The sequence below is a fragment of the Labrus mixtus genome, chromosome 2 (assembly GCF_963584025.1).
Source record: "Labrus mixtus chromosome 2, fLabMix1.1, whole genome shotgun sequence".
Lineage (NCBI taxonomy): Eukaryota > Metazoa > Chordata > Actinopteri > Labriformes > Labridae > Labrus > Labrus mixtus.
In genome coordinates this window covers 2,340,772-2,361,203 of record NC_083613.1, presented here as the reverse complement: position 1 = coordinate 2,361,203, position 20,432 = coordinate 2,340,772, and the positions used below count along the sequence as shown (strand labels likewise).

The 20,432-nt window shown below is 40.5% G+C and overlaps 2 protein-coding genes across 3 annotated transcripts; one reads left to right on the top strand and one right to left on the bottom strand.

Annotated features, from left to right (window-relative positions):
• Nucleotides 1–331: 331 nt before the first annotated feature.
• On the bottom strand, nucleotides 332–7,436 carry LOC132980676 (mucin-2). 2 transcript variants are annotated; one of them, XM_061046943.1, is made up of 5 exons: nucleotides 6,973–7,436; nucleotides 5,912–6,093; nucleotides 5,747–5,816; nucleotides 3,580–5,633; nucleotides 332–3,106 (listed from the first exon to the last, which is right to left on the bottom strand). In XM_061046943.1, the coding sequence occupies exons 1-5, from the start codon at nucleotides 7,238–7,240 to the stop codon at nucleotides 944–946; spliced, it is 4,737 nt and encodes a 1,578-aa protein (XP_060902926.1). In that variant the 5' UTR covers nucleotides 7,241–7,436; the 3' UTR covers nucleotides 332–943. The 2 variants fall into 2 exon arrangements, with proteins under 2 accessions (XP_060902926.1, XP_060902934.1); XM_061046951.1 differs by having other exon boundaries at nucleotides 5,747–5,813.
• Nucleotides 7,437–7,574: 138 nt separating this feature from the next.
• LOC132993985 (uncharacterized) lies at nucleotides 7,575–20,151 on the top strand. Its single transcript, XM_061064028.1, has 8 exons — nucleotides 7,575–8,480; nucleotides 9,430–9,548; nucleotides 10,102–10,201; nucleotides 10,448–11,609; nucleotides 14,398–14,681; nucleotides 14,756–14,892; nucleotides 15,003–15,108; nucleotides 16,340–20,151. The coding sequence occupies exons 1-8, from the start codon at nucleotides 8,216–8,218 to the stop codon at nucleotides 17,536–17,538; spliced, it is 3,372 nt and encodes a 1,123-aa protein (XP_060920011.1). The 5' UTR covers nucleotides 7,575–8,215; the 3' UTR covers nucleotides 17,539–20,151.
• The last annotated feature ends 281 nt before the right edge of the window (nucleotides 20,152–20,432 follow it).

The window sequence follows — 20,432 nt, the reverse complement described above, 5'->3', positions numbered from 1 at the left end:
AGCAGTGCGTCTTACAGTGTTTCATGTGACTTATCGGGAAATATATTACTTGATTGAATATCCCACAATCTGTAATTATAGGATTTTTAAATAATCAACTTACTGCAGGAAGTGCTGAAGTAAGTATTTTTAGTTAAACATTAAAGGACTTTTTGATCCAGCAGATGTCGCCCTTGAGCACCAGAATGAAACCAAAACTGGTGCTGCATTGTTGTGTTAGCATGCTAATGCTAGCACTCTTTATTTTGCTCATATCTTCACACTGCATGTAAATTTACCTGAAATGACCGTGATCTAAAAACACTTACGTGACATTCAAATAACTCATATGCCCATTAAATGTTGGTTTAATTTTTGCAGGAAAGGTGTATGTAGATTAAAGCAATCAAATCAATGATAATTCAACATTTGCAAAAAAATCTGAAATGAGGTTTTGAGTAATTAAAGAACAAATCACTTTTTTTCATAAAGACTGGTGTGAGGGAGAAACGGCTAGCGTTATGTTGTCAAAACCTGAAAAGGCATCCAGCACATTTGAAGCTCTACCATTAAGTTTTTTTTATAAATCTAAGCATACAAAGGACTACTGTACTTTTTTTTTTGTAAGAATCAGCACAAATGTATATTTCTAGCCTTCTTGTAAAGCCAAAAGGTTCCTCGCTTCACACTCCGCATGCAGACATGGCATTAACATTTAAGATCCCATCAAAATGTTCCCAAGAACTACTCTTTCATGACTTAAAACTATGAAAACAATGAAATAATAATGTAATCTGCTAACAGAAACTTTGTCATATTTACTTTCACTTCAAAATAAAGTGGCATCAAAAAACAGGATCTGTATGTAACAAGAAGTCTAAAAATACAATTGTTACAATTTCAGTAATTAAATAAAAATACATGAAAACTAAACATAAAACTGTTTTCAGTGGATGCCCATCTCTCATTGGATTTTATGCACATTCTTCACATGCTTTTTCAGGTGGCCTGACTGTGAGAAGTTCTTTGGGCAGTGTGGGCAGGAGTGTGGTTTCTCTCCCGTGTGAGTATATTTGTGCCTTTTCAAATTATTGAGGTCTAAAAATCCTTTCCCACAGTACGGACACCAATGTCTCTTCTCCCCATTATGCCACCTCAAATGCATATTTAGTTCTGTCCTCCTTGCAAATTTTTTTTCACAGAGGTTGCAATGGAATGGTTTCTCTCCTGTGTGGATCCGGATGTGGGCCTCCACATCTCGCTTTGAGAAAAATCCCTTGTTGCAGACCTGGCAGACAAAAGGCTTGATCCTGCCGTGCACTATCTGGAGGTGCTTAGTAAGGCCAAAACTGTAGACAAATCCCTTCCCGCACTGCTTGCAGATATGGATCCTACCATTGCGGTGCACTCGTCCATGCCGTTTTAGACCCTTTGAGTCTGGGAAGCGCTTTCCACAAAGTGTGCAGGAGAAAGGACGGCGACCAGCATGGAGACTGACGTGGCTCTCCAGAGCAGCATTGCTGCTGAGGACACGCCCACACTCCCCACACTGGTTCTTCAACAGACGCCAACCAATGACTGATAAAGGCTGTAATGGTGATACAACAGCTGGTGCTTTGACAGGGATTGGATGGCGAGAAACACTGGGGGGGTAAACTAATGTCTGATCCTGGGATTCCGTCTCTAATTGCATTGACCTCTTTCTCAATGCTAAAGGGGTTTTACCGATTAGCAGTGTAGGAGGAGTCCACAAACCTGTAGCTGTACATTTCTTTACATTCTCTGTGCTAGCACTGTTCTCTGCTAACTGGCTTGTTTTGGCTCCATTTAGTAGATTTGATTGATTTTCTATTTTAGCTACTGTTTTGTCTTTTGGCGAATTCTTCGAATCGACCCCTCTTAAATTATTCTTTGGACAAGGAACTTGAGCTAATTTGGGTTTCTTGGCAGGTGTGGATTCCCCAGTCTTACTAGAACTAACACCCTCAGCCAATTTAGTCCTTCCAACATTTTGGAGATTAGTTCTACTTTTAGCATTTCTAGAGGAAGCACCATCATTGGTAGGTACTTTAGGGCTAGAATAATTTTTACCTAAACCAGATGTCCCAGGACGAGTAGAAAACGATCTAGTCCTTTTAGGGGTTTCAGTAGGACAACCAACTGTTTTTTTACTTTTTGGGCTAGGACCATCTCCAGTTGAACTAGTCCTCCTGGGATGCACATAAATGGTTTTGATCTTCTTAGGACTAGCGATTTCTTTAGTTGAACAAGTCCTTCTAGGATTAACAGGCGTTATTTTTGTCTTTTTAGGGGTAGAACATTGTTTAGTTGAACTAGACCTCCTAGGACTAACTGAAATGTTTCTGGTCTTTTTAGGGATAGCATTTGGTTTGGTTGAATTAGACCTCCTAGGACTAACAGAAGTGTTTCTGGTCTTTTTAGGGATAGCACTTGGTTTGGTTGAATTAGACCTCCTAGGACTAACAGAAGTGTTTCTGGTCTTTTTAGGGGAAGCACTTGGTTTGGTTGAATTAGACCTCCTAGGACTAACAGAAGTGTTTCTGGTCTTTTTAGGGGAAGCACTTTCTACAGTTGAGTTAGACGTCCTAGGACTCACAGAAGAGGTCTTTGTATGTTTTGAATCAATGCAATCTCTGCCTGAATTTGAGCTGTTGGGATTCACAGGCATGGATTCACCACTGGCTTTGAACCTTCTTGAGCTGACAGGGGAAAGATCCCTTAGAGATCTCTTGGAACTTGCACTGTCTTTACATATACCAGATCTCCTTGTAGTGATAGGAGAGGGGTCACTGGTTGTCTTTTTAGGAGATGTTACATCCAAAACCGTTCCTTGTTCTTTGGGACTAAGAGGAATGGGTTCAATGGCTGTGCTTGTGTCCTCTGGACTGTCTTCTTCTAATTTAGCCTTGTTAGAGCATCCAGTGAGAGTCTCTGTTTCCGTACATGACTCCTGACTTGTCTCTGAGTTTCTAGCCTGAATGTGAGTTTTGAGGTGATGTCTGAGATTGGCCACAAGGACGTCTTTTTGTAACTGTTTTTTGTCACTGGTGCTGGTGCTGGTTGTAGGACAGGAACTGTTGGTATCTACAGAGTCATTGGTGGGGGGCTATGACAAAAGAAAGGAGAAAAAAAGTCAACAAAAAATGCAAAAAGAGCAGTCACAATTATTTGTAGGGATTCCAGTGCAGTAGAAAAAAGGTACAAACATCTTTTTTTCAGAAATATGAAAATTATACATGGCACTATAACAAACTACAATCATATTGCCTTGCATTTTTCCCAAAATTATGAACTTATTACTTGTTATTTTGTTGTGTCACAGAAAGTGTACCTTTTTAATTTTTATAAATAAAAAGTAAAGCGATTTGGAACATGGGTGATTTTGTATAAAATAGCCTGTGGTGTACATTTATCTCAAAAAGCGGAATAAAAATGGATCTGTTATTGCCCTGGATAATATTTCATATGAATATTATATTACAGGCATATTGTATAGTAACCAATGCAAAAACAAACAAAATGTAATCCCATAACAATAATATAGCTAAATAGATTGAGATTTGTGAAGTACTAACTTACCTGTTTTGGGTCTTGCACGATCGGTGACACAGCTAATTGGGCCAAGAACTGTCTTTTAGTCATCTGTAAATGAGGGTCAGATGGGTCCTTGGGTTTGATGGACCTCAGATGAATGACAGCAGGTGACTGTTCTATAGCAGGATCACTGGGTGATGTACAGTACGGCACTACTATGCTTATTATTTCTTTTTGCAACTTTGAAGTTGTCTGTTCTGGGGACTCTTCAGGTAAAGCTGAAGGCTCAATAGTGTTAATGATTATTGTTGATTTTGAAAGGACTGATGCTGACACCCTGGATGATGTAGATGATTCATCCAAACCAGTGGCTCTTCCAGAGCGTAATGGTAACTCCCTTGGAACATTGTGTTGTGTTCCTGACATCTCTGGGGTTTTAAGAGAAACAGAAGTTTCTTTAGAATTGGAACAAATGTCAGAGGATGACACAGGTGTCTCTGATGGCTGAGTTGATAATGGTACTGATGATGGTTTCTCTTCTGTGGCACCTTCTTCCAATAAGGATCTTGTTTCAGCTGATTCATTTCTAGGCATCCTTGACAGTAAAACTACATCTTCCTTTGCCATTGGAAATGGAAGCCTGTTTAATCTGACGACAGCAGAGACCTTTTGTTCAATAGGCAATGGTAGCCCTGAAGACATATCTAAACTGGAACTGGTTTCTGAAGGTTCATTTGTTGCATCAGCACAGGAGTCAGTTTGTTTGGAAGAGTCCAGGTTGTCAGAAGTATTAGTCTGCTTTGTAGACAATATCGTGGCAACTTTATCCAAGATGGATTGCACTTCACCAGACATGCTAAGCTCCTGTGGCATCAGCTGTGGCAATTCCTGCTTTTTTGCAAGAGCCATTTTCTGTTTCCTTAGTGCCACAGCTGACAACTGTCTTGGAATTACAATTGTTATTTTAGGATGCGAAAGAGACTGTAAGTCAGTCTGGGGAGGAGTCGACTGGGAAGTGTCGACAGGAAGCGATTTCTGTTGTTTAACAGAGGAAATTGAAGGTTTTTCAAGAGGTTTGTCTAATGGAGTCGAGCTTGGTTGTTCACTTTTATTTTGGGCAGAATGGACTGTTGACACATCAGTTGAAAGCTGGGTTGGAGACTTTGCTGCAAATTTACTAGATGTCATTGAAGCTAATGATCCTGACATGACAAATATTTTTTTAGGTACAGCATTCTCCTGTTTGCTGTGTGCTAATGGTTTTATTGGGTCATTTGAAGGGCTCTGTTTAAGGGACTTCACAACAGTTTGTGTTGCAGCAGCTGAAGTGGCTATTGAAGATTTAGCAGTGTTGGATAGTGAGACCATATGCTGTTTCAGTATGACAACCTTTTTGTGGGCCAGAGCTTCATCAGTTGTAGTAGTTTGAAGATCAACTGGTTGTGTCCCTGACTGAGCTGGCACCTCCCTTACAGTTTGCAAGGTTTTGACTGCCATTATTTGTGGGGAATCAAGTTCCTTTTCCCCTGTTGACTGATTCATGGCTTCAACTAATAGCATTGCATCCTGAAGAGTTACAGAGGTGTGGCGTTGTCTTGACTGAACTGATGGTACTTGTGGTGACTTAGTTGTTGGAGTGTTTTGTGTTTTAATGGTAGAAGAAACAGCAGTGGATGGAGCCTTAATTGCCCCATCTTCCATAAATATTTTTTTCATTTCTTTCTTCTGTTCAGAAGATGGTGGAAGTATTATTTTCACTGGCCGTTTCAAATGCTTTGCTTTCTTTGGTGGCCTTCCTCTTCTTCGTCGTACTGGTATGTCAGGCTGGATACTAGCCTCTTTTGCCACAACCTTTTTTAATTCTTCTCCTTTGTTGGGTGCTGTAGGTTTTGGTGTGGATGAGATGTGTTGAGAAAGCACTTGTTCAGATGACTGTTTGTGGACAACTGTTAAACTTCCAACCATTCCTAAATGGGGCAGTCCTAGGGCCACTCCAGTCTCTTCATTTCTTTGAGGGGATAATTTTTCTGCATTTGAACATTCCTTGTTAATGGCCCGCCCTCCATTTTCAGTTCCACAAGCAGAGACCAATGGGGAACCTAAGCACAACAGTAATAGCTAAATCAATGGGGTAATGTCAATATAAAATATTGCCAGGAGAAGTGACAAATAGGCCTTACCAAATTCTCAAATTTAACTTTTGATTCCTCACCTGTATCGTTTCTGAAGACTTGCCCAAAGGATGCAATGGGCTCAACTTCCTTTTGCTTGAAATCAAACTGCTGAGGAAAATTATGACAACCGTGTAGAGGTAAGAAAAATGTTTAATTAAAAATCCCACAACATGGATTTGTTTCTGCTTTAGATACTCACGCACCTCCAGCTGTTTCTTAGGTAAAAGGGCAATCAGAGAATCTCTCTTTCCACGATTCTCGTAGTTGTGCTCCTGCCAAACGTCTTGCGTTGTAACATTTGCACTTTGTTGCTCTTGATTTTGCAGTGATGATGGTCTCAATGGTTCACATTGCTCCACCAGCATCGTATGGAAAGAAACAAGATCTGTAAAAAACAAAAAAAAAAAGCAAAAAAAACACAAGTGGTTATTTTAAGACTAAGGTCTTTAAAACTTCAAACAATTCAAATGTTTTCCCAGATTTGATTCTGTCTAAAAAAGAACCATCTTTTTCGAGTGATGCCGAGATTGAAAAGTGGCACCTGACACGGCACATGAAAGTGCATGTACCACTAATATTTAACTCCATAATCGCCAATCTTCCCCAACCATGATTAACATGTACATTATACCAGTGGACTTTCATTACAACATTTACTGCAGTAAATTTGTAGAAATGTCTTTATCTATGTTGACAACGTGAGTGAAAGTATTGAATGATTTAATACTATAAATACATATAATATTTATAATGTCCCCTTTTCATGCAGGCTATATTGAACAATTGTCTCCTTCTATAAAGCTAACACTGTGATAGCCTTCAATAGTTCCTTGCAGTGGAACTATTTAAGGTGTAATCAATATGCAGTCCAATATCTACACCAGTCATAAATATGCCGGTAAAACAGTTAATGCTGTGTTGACGCCAAAATAATAAAAGTTTAAAGTAGTGGGATCACACTTTCTGATATTGATTCATCTGACTGCCACTCTGATCGGTGGCTAGGCTAACCTTGTTATCTGTAATTAGCTGGGTACGGTTTCCCTCCTATTTGGCATCATGCACTTTAGCTAAACTAGGCTACGCTAGCTTTTATTTTTTATGTATAAATATGTAGAAATCAACAGGAGGGGTTCCCAAAAATCTTAAACTGAACACTATTACAAAGAATACATTGTATTAACAATCAAACGTGATGCTAGACGATATAGATGTGACATTGGTTGTGATGAGCTCCTGAGGAGCGACAGGCATGTGAACTCACCACATTGAACAGCTGTGTCACGTTTATCAGAGCCTCTGCTTTGTCCCGGAACAGACTCACTCTCTCTCATAGTAGTTGTTTTGCTCCTCGCATTTTCAAATTGGCTACATCTTCTTTTGAGGTCCTCATTCTCCGTCTTGATTTTGGATATTTCTGCCTTCAGGTCGTCGACCATAGTTTCGAAAAGTTTGGTAGTCTCCGCGATAGCACTCTTTAGCATGCTCTCCATGACTGACGAGTACTTCGTCTGAAAATCGTCCGAAGACATGTTTGGTGTCGTATTTAGTTCGCCGTTTGTCCAAGTGTAGCTACGAATCCACGTAGATAATTCAAGAGCAGAAAATTATACAAACACAGTGTTGGGATTTATTCCAACATGGCGTCTTCCCTCCAACGAGGTGTGTGACGCACGTTGGTGACAGGAGGGGCTACAGAACAATATCCGCTGATCCAAACTGAAAACTGTTAATAAATACTGGATATACTGGTGTTGATTAAATACATTAATAACCACTCATGATTAGTAGAAGCCCGATACTTTGATAAGGCGCGTTGTTCTTCAACAACCCCAGTTCAGGCGGAAACGTTCTTCTTCTTCTTTTTCTTTTTCTTCTTCGTCTACGTTTATGGCGGATAGCAAACCAATGATTAAATGCAAATATCGCCACCTACTGTCCCGGTGTGTGTAAGTGCAGGGCCTCATGTTCTTCTTCTGGTTCCATAAGATTGTCCTTTCTCCCGACCTGTATTTTAAATCTCGGAAGTGCGGTTGTTTACTATAGGAAATGCGATGGCTCATCTGAAACCAGTTTTTGAAGTTACAGCTTAGCGGCTGAAGAAAGGTTTGATACTAAATCAATATTGAACTCAACATATCCTGTAAGCATGTTAAACGGTAATTTAATGTTTGAATAACTACTTATCACGTGGTGGGGATGTGTAACGTCAACACCAGATACAAAACTGGTGTACCAAGCTAGTAAGCTAACGTCGACAATGGAGCCCACTGTACCGTGTTATTAATAATGCGATGGAAGTAACCAATCGGTAAATGTGGGGCAGCCAATTTACATCCACATCTGTTTAAAGTCATAAACCCTTCACCACTAACTGGATCAATATTAGCTGTGACGGACAAATGCCACTCTTGTGAAGTGCACGTCGAGTGGTACCCCCTCCTCAGTGTCCTCAGTTTACTGAAAGAAACACAAACTCGCCTGACTTTTCACACACTTTTGGCACAATGGCCGAGACTATAGCTACGTTTCAGTCCCAACTTTCGGGGGTCATGGAAACAGTCTTCAAAGCTGCCATGTATGAGATCACCCGGCTGGTGGAGGACAGTTTTCTGGAAGAGGTGACCCGGTGCAGGGACCAGGTGGAGACCCTGAAGAGGAGACTGAAGTGGTCGGAGAGTCGACGTAAGGAAAGGGAGGGAGACATGAAGGCGAGATGTAGTGACTGTGGTAGAGCTGGGGCTTCTCATGAGGAAGAACCAAGAGCGACAGGTGAGCCTGTAGAACATGTGTTTGAATACTTCTTTAAGCAACATTTCAGATTTACAATGAATGACAGTGATCTGTGTAATACGACAGTGACCAACCTTAAATAAGACTTTTTGGACTTCTTTGTTTTAATCTCTGTTACTGTTTTCACTCCCTGAATGTATCTGTCCACTGTGATCACAAGGTAGTCGCTATAGACTAGGGCTGGGAGATATGGACCAAAACTCATATCTCGATACTAATTAGCTGAATGGTGATACTCGATACATATCAATATGTATTTTATTAACAGTGAAAACATACAGAAAATAAACTACCTATTTGTGAATTTATAAAGTAATATTATAAAATAAAAATGTTCCTTAAATACAATAAAAGAGAGAGGGAGAGGAGGAGCAGGGTTAAGAGGGACAGACAGTCAGTCATCATCAGTGAGATGAGAAAAAGGTGACCTGTCACCTCTGTAACTTTATTTTAATGCAACATAAACTATATCGTTATTAACCATATTGTCTTACCCTATATCTTGTTTGAAAATATATCGATACATCTTAAAAACCCGATATATTTCCCAGACCTACTATAGGCTACTGTTTGATGAGTAAGATTTGAACAGACTCCTGCTGTTACTAAAGAAGGCTTTCTGAGACAGTTAGAGAGAACATTAACAGTAAAGCTGAGGGTTAAAATAAAGAGCCAAAGTAAGTTTAGAAGAGCTGCATATGACTTTTTCTGTTCCTTCCATATTGAACATTTATTCACGTAATTCACAGGCACTTCAAGTTATATTTAAAGACTTTGATCATGTTGTCTTACAGAGTGCTCCACCATTACAGTTTATGACCTGCTTGTGTATGTGCCATGCAAAATCTGTTAAAGAAATAGGAGTAACCATGCTCTCCAAGTAAAACAAGCAAAAAAACAAAACAAAATATTTTCCTATCCTCTACAGAAAAGTGTCTTAAACAGGAGAGTGTGCTGCAAGAGGAGACAAATGGCTCCACAGGCAATGATGGTGAGATACCTTATCATGAAGCAGAAGAGGCACACGATGCAATGAAGACTAAACAGGTAGAAGATACTTTATTTTAATTACAGTCAATCATTTTAAATGTTTTAAATGTGGATTGAAAGAACAAAAGAGTCAGTTTTGTTGTTACACATTTCCCATGAGTGAAATGCTGTACACTCTCTCTCTCTCCCTCCCTCCCTCTTTCTCTCTCTCTCCCTCTCTCTCTCCCTCCCTCTTTCTCTCTCTCTCCCTCCCTCTCTCTCTCCCTCCCTCCCTCTCTCTCTCCTTCCCTCTTTCTCTCTCTCTCGCTCCCTCTCTCTCTCCCTCCCCCCTCTCTCTCTCTCTTTCTCTCTCCCTCTCTCTCTCCCTTTCTCTCTCTCTGAAGGGTTCTCTTTTATGAGCGGACACCATCATGTCCACACTTTTATATGGTTTTGAGTTTTGTTCTCACATATCTTGACTTTTAAATGTGGATGCAGGGTATATATATTTGAACATTTGAACAAAGTATTGAATAAGACTTGCCTGTTGATCTATTGAGAAGTTTAAATTTTTCTTAATGAAAGCAAAGCCAGACTTTTTAACATTTCGTCTTTTATTTTTCTCTGCCAGTCTCCAGATGAAAAGCTTGATATACTGCTCAAGGAGGAAACTCTTCCAATCTCACCAGAAACTAATGAGTCACAGGAGAAATGGGGAGTCAATGTGGAGGGTCAGTATGGTCTTATATGCAGATAGAATCATAAACACATGAATTCATAACGGTCTTGGTTTTCAGTCCTTTCAGTGTAAAGATAGTAGCCTTTACAGTACTTGTTTATTGTAATATTATTGATCACATGATACACACTCAAAACTGCCTTAAATGTCTTTAATTTCAAGGATCAAATCATTATTTTGTCATTGTTGCATAGCCATTCAAACCAAAAAGTTTAAATGTCTGCCCTCTCCCAAACAGAGGCATCAGGTCAGCCGGGGCCCAGTAAGCGTTTCAGTGACCAGAAGATCCCAAAGTGCCATGACAACTGGGATGCTGGCTTTGATCAGAGGCCAGAATCAGGCCAAGACGGACACTCAGGTGACCCATGTCAATCTGTTTTTCAGAGCAGGTATGGAATGGAAGACTTGGGTGGTTTTGACAAGACTGGCTATGGAGGCACGGATATGATCGATATGGGTAACCTGGAGGGGTTACATGGATCACCATCCCAACTGGGTGACGATATGGGTTACATTGGGAACTATGAGGGGTGTGTGGAAGCACCAGAAGCAGCTGAGAATCAAGTTTACCAAGCAGGCGCTCCTCGGAGCAGAAGGGGCCTGGTTGGTCCCTCTGCAGTTTCACCCTCGAGGACTAACAATGAAGTGAGTGGAGAGTTCAGTTGTCTGTTGATCAATGAAGAAGGGTATCTACAGGACCCAAGCATCTTGTACCCTGAGCAGGTGTCTGGTGATCCAGGTGGAAGGTTGAGCCTCCGGGGCCATGGTATTAGCGTTAATCCGTCCATAGACAGCACAGAAGATATGTACGGGCCCTCAGGTGGCTACAGTGATACCTTTGTCCTGGCGGAGAGATTGCAACATCAGCAGGGAGGCAGAAGAGGCAAGAGACTCACCTGTAATCAATGCTTAATGTCCTTCCCTGATTTGTCCTCATTAAAAACCCACAAGCAGTCACACAAGAGCACCGGACAAGTAGCACCATACTCCTGCACACAGTGCGGTAAGACCTTCACCCAAGCCTGTAACCTCAAAGTCCACCAGAGGATTCACTCAGGGCAGGGTCTCCACCTCTGCAGCCACTGCGGGAAAGGTTTCCCTTCTTTCTCTGACCTGAAGACACACAAGTGTGGCCAGACGGGTGAGAAACCGTACTGCTGCAACGTGTGTGGGAACAAGTTCAGTCGGCTCTGGAATCTAAAGTTGCACAGGAGAATTCACACGCAGGAGAAACCTCATCGGTGCACCATGTGCGATAAGAGCTTCACACGGGCTGACATATTAAAGGTTCACCAGCGGACCCACACTGGAGAACGACCGTACTGCTGTGCTGTCTGTGGCCTCAGCTTTAAACGCCTGGATCATCTGAAGTCCCATCAACGCAAACACATGACCGATCTTTAAAATGGAAAAGCTTGGGAGAGAGTTTCAATGAATACATTTAAAGATTATAAGATTTAAACATACAACAAAAACACCCAAAGTTTAGTATTTTTTATTTTCTTCTACTCACAGTCCTTTTGTTTTCAGGATGGATATAACATACATGTTTATCATGTCTGCACACATATATTGCTGCATATTTTGTCACTGAAGAATGACTTATGTAACTTTTTTTACCTGTGATGACATCACAGATTCAACACTTTGTTAGTGAACCACCTACAAAATAATCCATCTTTGTCCTGGAGTTTATTATGAAATAAATTGTTTGTCATTAAACATGCAATGGATGAACTTTTTTTCTTTACATCAAGACCAAACGTGTATCGTCCAACTAACAATCAAGCAGCACACAGTGAGTGTGTAGATGTTTTTTGAGAGTATCTAAGTTCAACTGTAAAGTATACAATGCAGATGGACATTGCTAGTATTAGCATTACAGGTATTGCTTTTACTTAAAAAAAAAAAAAAAAAAAACTGCTGGAATTCAGAAATGTAAAAGGCTGACTCACTAATAAACATCACAGTTGTCAAGGATGTGTTGAAGCTCCCAAAAAAAAAACAAGTTGAATGTATCATTCTGGGTTTGAACCTCTTTAGGACCAATGGGGCTACTGGTGTTTGTAAATTCTCCTGACAGTTCTTTGAATTTTGTCTGGGTATTGGATGTGTCTACAAACAGTCAGTGTATTCAGGTGGACTTGCTAATATTAATCAGGCAGGCCAAACAGGTGAAAGTGATTCCAGGTCACTGTTTTTGAATTGTGTACCACTTATTATAATATTTATATTAATATTTAGCATTAGTTAACAAGTTTTGCTGTTGATCAAAGCTAATTGAATGAAAAAGTACAGTTCCATAAGCAGAGGTGTGGACTCGAGTCAGACTCGATTACAACTCGATTTGGACTTCAACACTAATGACTCATGACTTCACCTGGACTTGAACCTAATAACGCCAAAATACTTTTGCTATTTTATGGCCCTATTATTTCTGCAATGTGGAAGACCGACAGAATCACAGAGTTTGACAATGAAAATTTAATCAACTAAATCGTAAAATATTTTGGAATTTGCCTCATTATGGGTGTGATCTATTTATTTTTCATAACATTATATGCTGAGTTTAAGTGTGTTTATTGTACCTGCTGCTCCTCTGTTGTCTGCATGTTGCAGGAGCGAGCTGACACGCACACACAGACACACATACAAATACACAAACACACATACACACCGAAATTCCAACAGTATTTTGTTTACTCCCGTTTCATACACGTGTATCTCATAGCCAGTTTTATGGTAAGACTTCTGCATTTATCACTTTATTTTGAAAAAGGAGATTAATAACGGACTCGCCCTCTCTGTCTGTTACTCCTGCTCGCTCTGGAGTCCGGAGCATTTACCATAAAGATCAGAATACGTGAGCACTTCAAATTTAGGGGCGGCTCACTACACCATGTAAAAGCGAGGAGCGGCTGTCTGTGAAGTTCTCCACACAGACTGTTAAACATGGGGAGCAGGTGTGCCTGGGCACTACTACTACCTTAAAAAAAAAAAATAAGGCAAGCAAATATTTTTTATTACATTTCTCTATTTCCTGACCTGATCTAATGAAATTATCTAATGGAATTGTTAAACACAGAACTCAGTAAAAAATAAAAATGGAACAAAAAGGTGAATTTAGGAAGAAAAAAAGAACACAGTCAGTAATACTGGTATTGTTATTTTGTTTAAGGAAGTAGGCTTAATAAAATATTTCATATCAACCATGATTTGTGTAAATGTAACAGATTATTACTCTGTCTGTTTAAATTGCATTTAATTTAGTGAAGGATGCTAATGACTTGTTTAGGACTCGAAATTCAAAGGTTAGGACTTTTGACACGTCTTGAGACTTGCCTGTCTTTACTTGTGACTTGACTTGGTGCTTGAGACCAACGACTTGAGACTTACTTGAGACTTGCAAAAAAATTACTTTGTCCCACCTCTGTCCATAAGTATACTTAATCTACAGCGTCTGTATTGACAAAGGTTGAAATCGATCCAAATCAGTAATATGTATAATATTAATGTGTAATCTCCTTCTGTTGTGTGTTTTCAATGAATGAATGCAGGTGAGGGATTTCTAATAGCATCACAATATGTTGTACAGTTCAATGGCTTTTCTATTTGGAACAAGGAGCTTCCGGGAAAATTCACAGTTTGGAGCAACCTATGGGTTTCACTTCATTAAAACGCGTTTTTTTTCCTCATGCCAAGATTCGGCCACCGTAGGAGATCCTGAATGACGTCACAAGTGAAAACAGGGAAGGCTAGCGGTTGTTGAAAAGCTAGTCCGTTAAAAAAAGAGGAGTGCGGGTTTATTTGCTTAGCAGAACAGTCGTTACTCATAAAATCAATAAAGCGACGATAAGTAAATGACCACGTAAGGCTGAACTATGGTTTATACAGGTCATGTTGAAGGTTTGTCGCCATAGATGATAGCTAATGTTACCCTTAAGCTAAGGTGTCACATTAGCTGGCTAGTTGAAACTTCATAGTGCCATGAAGAACATTTCATTTCAGTAGGTAGCTCGACCAAAATAATATAGTTTGTGGTATTATACACATGTTTATTTATTGCTTTAAACTTTTAATACCTACAAAAAGTGGATTTACTGACAGCTGTAAGAATGACGTTAAGTCCAAATATCCTTCAGTAGCATTAGCTAAGAGGTCTCTTCTTTGCTAACACTCGGAGCACTGACTGACTGTCATCATGTCGGAGCTGGACACCCTCATTGCTACCTTCCAGACCCAGCTCTCGGATGTGATGGAGACTGTGGTGAAGACAACCATGTTTGAGGTGACACGGTTGGTGGAGGACGGCTTCTTGGAGGAGGTGAAGCGCAGGAACCAGGAGGTGGAGACCCTGAGGCTGCAGCTACGATGGTTTGAGAGGAAAGTGAGAAAAGAAGGAAGCAAGAAGGGGCAGTGTGCCAGTGATGGTGTGGAAGTGTCCTGTGAGACCGCAGCAGAGCAACGGGATGGTGAGGAGGACACTATTTATTGAGGTTTAAAGCCACCCTATTACCACCTGTTAATGTAGTACTTTCCTTTCCAGTTGTTAGCATTGGATGTGGTGTGAAGACAGAGGCTGACTCTGTGGAAAGGTGGAAGAGAAGACACAGACAGGAAGTCATACCAGCGGCTACACAGGCAGCAGAACATCTTCTGGCCTCTCACATCATAGAATCACAGGTTGGTCAGAGGCTCTTTTAATTTCTCTTAATAGTTTGCTTGAGCAACTGGCAAATAAATTGAAAACACATTTTTGGTCTTGTGTTTTTTGTTCTCTTTGTGCTGTTCAGACAACAGAAGTGGAAGATGTGCTGCCCGTGGTGGATGTGAAGGAAGAGGACGTAAATAATCCATCTTGTTCTGTGGATTTAGGAAGGTGGAGTGGCGCCATTGAAGGTGAGTACTGTGCTGCGTCGCCTTTGTCCATATGAAACACTTGATACTGCTTACTGATCACTTGTTGTGTTGTGATACATGAAATAATAATAATAATAATAAATAATAATAATACATTTTATTTATGAGCGCCTTTCTGGACATACAAGGACACTGTACAACAATCAACATTTAAAAAACAACGATGGATAAAATCAGCATACCATGAAAGAAATGAAATGTAGGACAGTGTAATTACAGTTAAAATGTTAGAGTGAGCAGGCGATCTTGAACAGATGGGTTTTGAGTCTGGATTTGAAGATGGGGAGAGAGTCAATGTTGTGTATGTCAGGTGGCAGAGAGTTCCAGAGCAGCTGAAAGCTCTGCCCCCCATGGTGCTGAGGCGGGCAAAGGGCACGGTGAGGTGGATGGAGGATCTGGAGTGGCGATGTGAAGGAGGTCAGATAGATATGGAGGGGTGAGGTTGTGGATGGCCTTGAAGTTGTACAGGAGGAGTTTGAAGACGATTCTTTGCTTCACTGGGAGCCAGTGGAGTTGCTGTAGGATGGGGGTGATGTGATGGTATGAGGGGGTTTTGGTTTTGGCAGCAGAGTTTTGAACCAGTTGGAGCTTATGGAGGGACTTATGAGGGAGGCCGAAGAGGAGAGAATTGCAATAATCAATACGGGAGGTGACGAGGCTGTAGGCAGTATGGGGGGTGAGGGAGGTGCAAATACACATTGTTTCCTCATGTAAGAATAGCTTCCCTTTTATCAGTGGGATTTAATTAGCTAGTAGCTTTGGGATTTAAAGCTCAACATGTAATCATGCAGGCAGTTTCTCATGAACAATAAAATATAGAGCTAAGATATTCCTTGTGAACTTTAACTTTACAAAACAAGTGAGCAAGTCTTGGAACCTTTTTTGATTTGAATATAATCTAATATTAATATATTTTCAATAACTTAGTGTTAAAGCATCAAATAAATGAACACAGATTTCTGCAACTCCTTTTGCCTACAAACCTCACACGTAACCACGGACACCACCTTCCACGATAACTTAGTTATTGAATTGTCCCCCAGGGTCAGATAAAGTAGCATAAAGTGGCAAAAGAGAAAATCAACTTGCACATTAGTGTCCAAAGGAAGCACAATTCTAAAATATTGAGCAGACAGCACGGGGAAAAAAACATACATTTTTAAAAAGAGCAGTTGAATGCGATAATAAAGTGTTACCTTTCATTCTTTAGGTAAAGTTGTGCCTGAATCCAGCAACTTCAGTGAGACGACGGAGGCACCGCAAAGACAGACTTCAGAGAAAAGTGAGGACTTATTGAGGAATGCCATTAAGAATGATCTGCAGGTGTCGACTGCTTATGATGCTCCTGAAGAACAGGAGGAAACAGGCATAGCTCTTGATTCATCTGAAGAGGTGGACAGTGGTTGGGCTGGTCTCACTGTCACAACTGCTGAATTGATGCAGAAACAAAAACATGCAGCAGAGAAAGACTGTAATCCAGCCAAAACTACAGGAGCTTCAACAGAAGTAGAACATGAGCTATCTGACTCAGTCGCAGCAGATGTTAATGTTCTCATTGCTGCGGGTGGAGATCAGATTTTATCCTTGGCATCCCCTAAGGCAGGACTGCAAAACAGCGATGTGTTAGGTGTGAGTATCAAGCAGGAGGTGACTTTCGGTTTTGATGAGTGTGTGGAAAGTGAGTTAAAGGAAAAGACAGTAGCATCATTCTCATCTCATATCAGTCAGACTCACAGGGCGAGTCCTGTAGCAGCCAAGCTTAACCGCATATCTCATAAAGCCAGAGTGCAGGAAATCATGAAGCTCCATTCCAAAGTGGGTACAGGTCTTAGACTGCAAACTGCGATACAGCAACTCAATCGACCAATGAAAAAGCCCCATCACGCACTCTCTAACAGCACCACCACAGCACCGTCTGTAGTTCACTCTCAGGTTGTAAACTTTAAATCAATCAACAGAATGCCCTCCACATCTAAAGCTGCTCCTCCTGCCCCACTCTCAGTCCAACGCGTCCACCTGGGCGATAAACAAGCGATGGCACAGAACAGAAGTGCTGCCTCATGGGCTGGCGTCAAATCTCAACATCAGTCCTCAAACGCTCATTACAACAACGCCTCACTCCACCCTGACTCGCACCCTGTTGTTGGCTCCAGGCAGCTCCAGCGCTGTGGCCAGTGTGGGAAATGCTTTCCGCACCCCAGCAACCTGAAGGCCCACTTGCAGACTCACACAGGTGAGCGGCCTTTCTGCTGCTCCCTCTGTGGTCGCAGCTTCACCAAGCTGAGCAACCTCAAGGCCCACCGCCGGGTCCACACAGGAGAGAGACCATACTGCTGCCTGGCCTGCGGCAAACGCTTCACCCAGAAATGTAACCTAAAACGCCATCAAAGGGTTCATCTGGATGTATGATTATAGGCAGCCAGTAAGAAATCAACAAACTACTGGGCTTGATTTTCAAGATGATACAGAGTTTGATTTTTTATACAACCGTTGTGCTACATTACAAGAAGTCTTTGTGTAGGGTTAGTGTGAAGTAACTGTCCAATTCTTCTGTGCATTCCAGAAAGGTTTATTTAGAAATATGCAAAGATGTTGCAGTTTAGATAATGGATGAATGGATGGATGAATGTATTGGGCCTCATTCACCAAAATGTTCTTGAGAATTTTCGTAAGATTTTTCTTAAGAAGATTTCAACACGTCAGATTCACCAACGTGTTCTTAAATGACTGAATAGTTCGCAGCTATGCTATTATCTCCTTGTGTTCTTAAGTTGAAAGGGCGTGCTTGTTGTTCCCAATTAGCATAGGTAACTGCCCACTAATGCCCTTAAAAGGGCATGAGTGCAAGTCATTGCCGACACACAGAAACACATGATAGTAGCAAAACAATAAGGTTGTGGAGATGTCTATCGGAGGGCTGAAGATGACGCTGGCAGAGCACAGGACTCCTAATGGAGAAGAAACGATCAGTTGTGAAGTGGAGGTACGACTGCAGGAGGTCAGCAGTAAACAAACTGTTCAGCAGTGTGAGTCATGGTTACTAGTGTTGTAGTCAAGAACACACTAACAGACCTAGACATATATACCAGAGACTGGAAGGCTCAGAGACAGAGACAATACCAAGACCATACATATCAATGAAAAATGATCAACTTGTCACTCACTTAGTCCTGAACACTGGAAAGGTTGCGGCCATAACCGGGAGAAAAAATTGAACTACAAATGAATTGACGTTATTTGTTCTTTGAAAAAGAGGCGTTGTCCTTGGAATCATAGTGATGATGTGGAAAATAGCCAATCAGTGGTGGTCTTGACCGGTGCCCACTCTGAGACCAAGACCTTCGAAAAGTGGTCGCGAGAGCGGTCTGGAGACCAAGACCCATTTCGAGTACTACAAATATAGTGGTTACACAGGAACACATAAAAACAGACTTATGGGATGAACTGAACATAATTAATGTGAATTAAAGTGTCATGTATGTTTTCTATTTTAAAGGAACACTCAGATTTTAATGATAATAACAAAGATTAAATATTTCATTAATTGTGAAACAAAATATTGTAATGTAACCCTATGATATTATAAAAATGTGAATTTAAATTAAATGCAATAACAAGTAATTTTACTTGAGCCAGTCAGCACTTAAATGTGTGTGAGAGTTCTCTTGAGTGTTCGTAACCTCAGAACAAATCCCACAGAAAACATTTGGTGAATCCAAGAATCTTCTTCAAAAAGTTCCTAAGTAGGATTTAAGAAGAGTTTAGTTCTTAAGAATGGTTGGTGAATGAGGCCTAGTGTTATTAAAGGATGATAATCAGTGTGTTATGAAATGTATTCTGCACACAGAAGTGTTAGTTGTGACTTTTGGTCAATAAAAAGTTATTTATTCTGTAATTACTCACATTTTATTATATTAATAAAACACTATTCCATAAACACAGTGGACATACTACATGACTGAAGATCACAGCCTATACTGCTCTGCTGTGAGAGAAACAGAACATAATCATTTACAGAAAAAGTCCTCTAGAGGTGTCTTTAGAAGAGTTTATCAATGCAGTAATGAAACTTTTAAGATATTTTCATTTGAAGTCATGGAAAGTCACTGCAGGCATTATTTCAGGTCATAGTTTTAAATATGATGCGTTATTTAAAGAGGACATATTATGAAAAATCCACTTTTACAATGTTTTTGAACATATATTTGGGTAACCTGAGCGTATACCAACCCACAAAATGTGAAATAAACCCATCCAATCCTTTGCTTGTGGTCTGCATAAGTTTTACAACACAGAGAAAAATGCCCCGTTTCAAATGTGCTCTCCTTGTGATGTCACAGTGGGATTCTGGTAAAAAGAAATGCCCTCCCCTCCCCTGGTATCTCCACCCATGGACTCCACCCCCAGCGTAGATCAAAACTGTTGTGCAGGTCTGCCATTTTTATTCTCGCTAGCGAAGGAGTGATGTCTTCTGGGAAAACTCAGGGGGGGCTCATTGCATTTAAAGAGATACACACACCAAAACGGAGCATTCTGAGAGAGCTGGTTTATACAGGGTCCCAAACTTCCTCAGTCCGCACAGACCACGGGACTGTTTTAAAAGGTGCAAAAGGGGGATTTCCATATTTCACCCTGTTAGTGTATGTATGTCTTATTATTCATTTTTATTTTACAAGTTCTTTGTTATTAGAAAATTATGACTTAAAATACTGGACCTTATTAAACTAAAACTCCATGTTTTTTTTGTTTTTTTTATGTTTGTTTGTTTGTATGTTTAAAATAACGTATTACATGTTGGATTAACACTTGTTCCTCATGGTTTCTTATCTATTTTCCCCCAAGCTCCTCCAGTAACTCCTCACTGTGAATATTAAAATACCTTAGATGACCACTAGGTGTCACCCTATCATCTAAGTGTATAATCATCAGAACGGCAACTTTTCTGATGACTTCAAGTCCACCGTTTCTTGTGGATAACGTCATAATTAAATAGTGGAGTACTCTTGAAAAAATACACTTTCATTGGAGTGACAATTCATTGATTTCCATCTTTGTGCCTAAGTGTGCGTGCGTGTGTCTGTACTGTGTGTGTATGAAAAAACAGTGTCCGTGTGTGGGTAACATATCTCTGGTTCAGGATTATGCTTGATTTGTTGTATGTAGCAGTACTGAGAAGCAGCCCTGCACAGGTGGTAAAAGTGATAACATTTTAATCTTATTTACAGATGAGGTAAAAGCATGTAGAGGCTAAACACTCCTGCTGGGTATGTGTGTGTGTGTGGGGGGGTGGATGTGTGTTGAAG

What these genes read in the sequence shown, in the direction of transcription:
- LOC132980676 (XM_061046943.1), bottom strand. Translation starts at nt 7,240, where the DNA reads ATGTCTTCGGACGATTTTCAGACGAAGTACTCGTCAGTCATGGAGAGC. An exon ending in AGTCTTCAGAAACGATACAG is followed by an intron (nt 5,634 to 5,746) that starts GTGAGGAATCAA and finishes TGTTGTGCTTAG; the next exon opens with GTTCCCCATTGGTCTCTGCT. An exon ending in TCGTGCAAGACCCAAAACAG is followed by an intron (nt 3,107 to 3,579) that starts GTAAGTTAGTAC and finishes CTTTTGTCATAG; the next exon opens with CCCCCCACCAATGACTCTGT.
- LOC132993985 (XM_061064028.1), top strand. Translation starts at nt 8,216, where the DNA reads ATGGCCGAGACTATAGCTACGTTTCAGTCCCAACTTTCGGGGGTCATG. An exon ending in CGCAGCAGAGCAACGGGATG is followed by an intron (nt 14,682 to 14,755) that starts GTGAGGAGGACA and finishes TTTCCTTTCCAG; the next exon opens with TTGTTAGCATTGGATGTGGT. An exon ending in GTGGAGTGGCGCCATTGAAG is followed by an intron (nt 15,109 to 16,339) that starts GTGAGTACTGTG and finishes TTCATTCTTTAG; the next exon opens with GTAAAGTTGTGCCTGAATCC.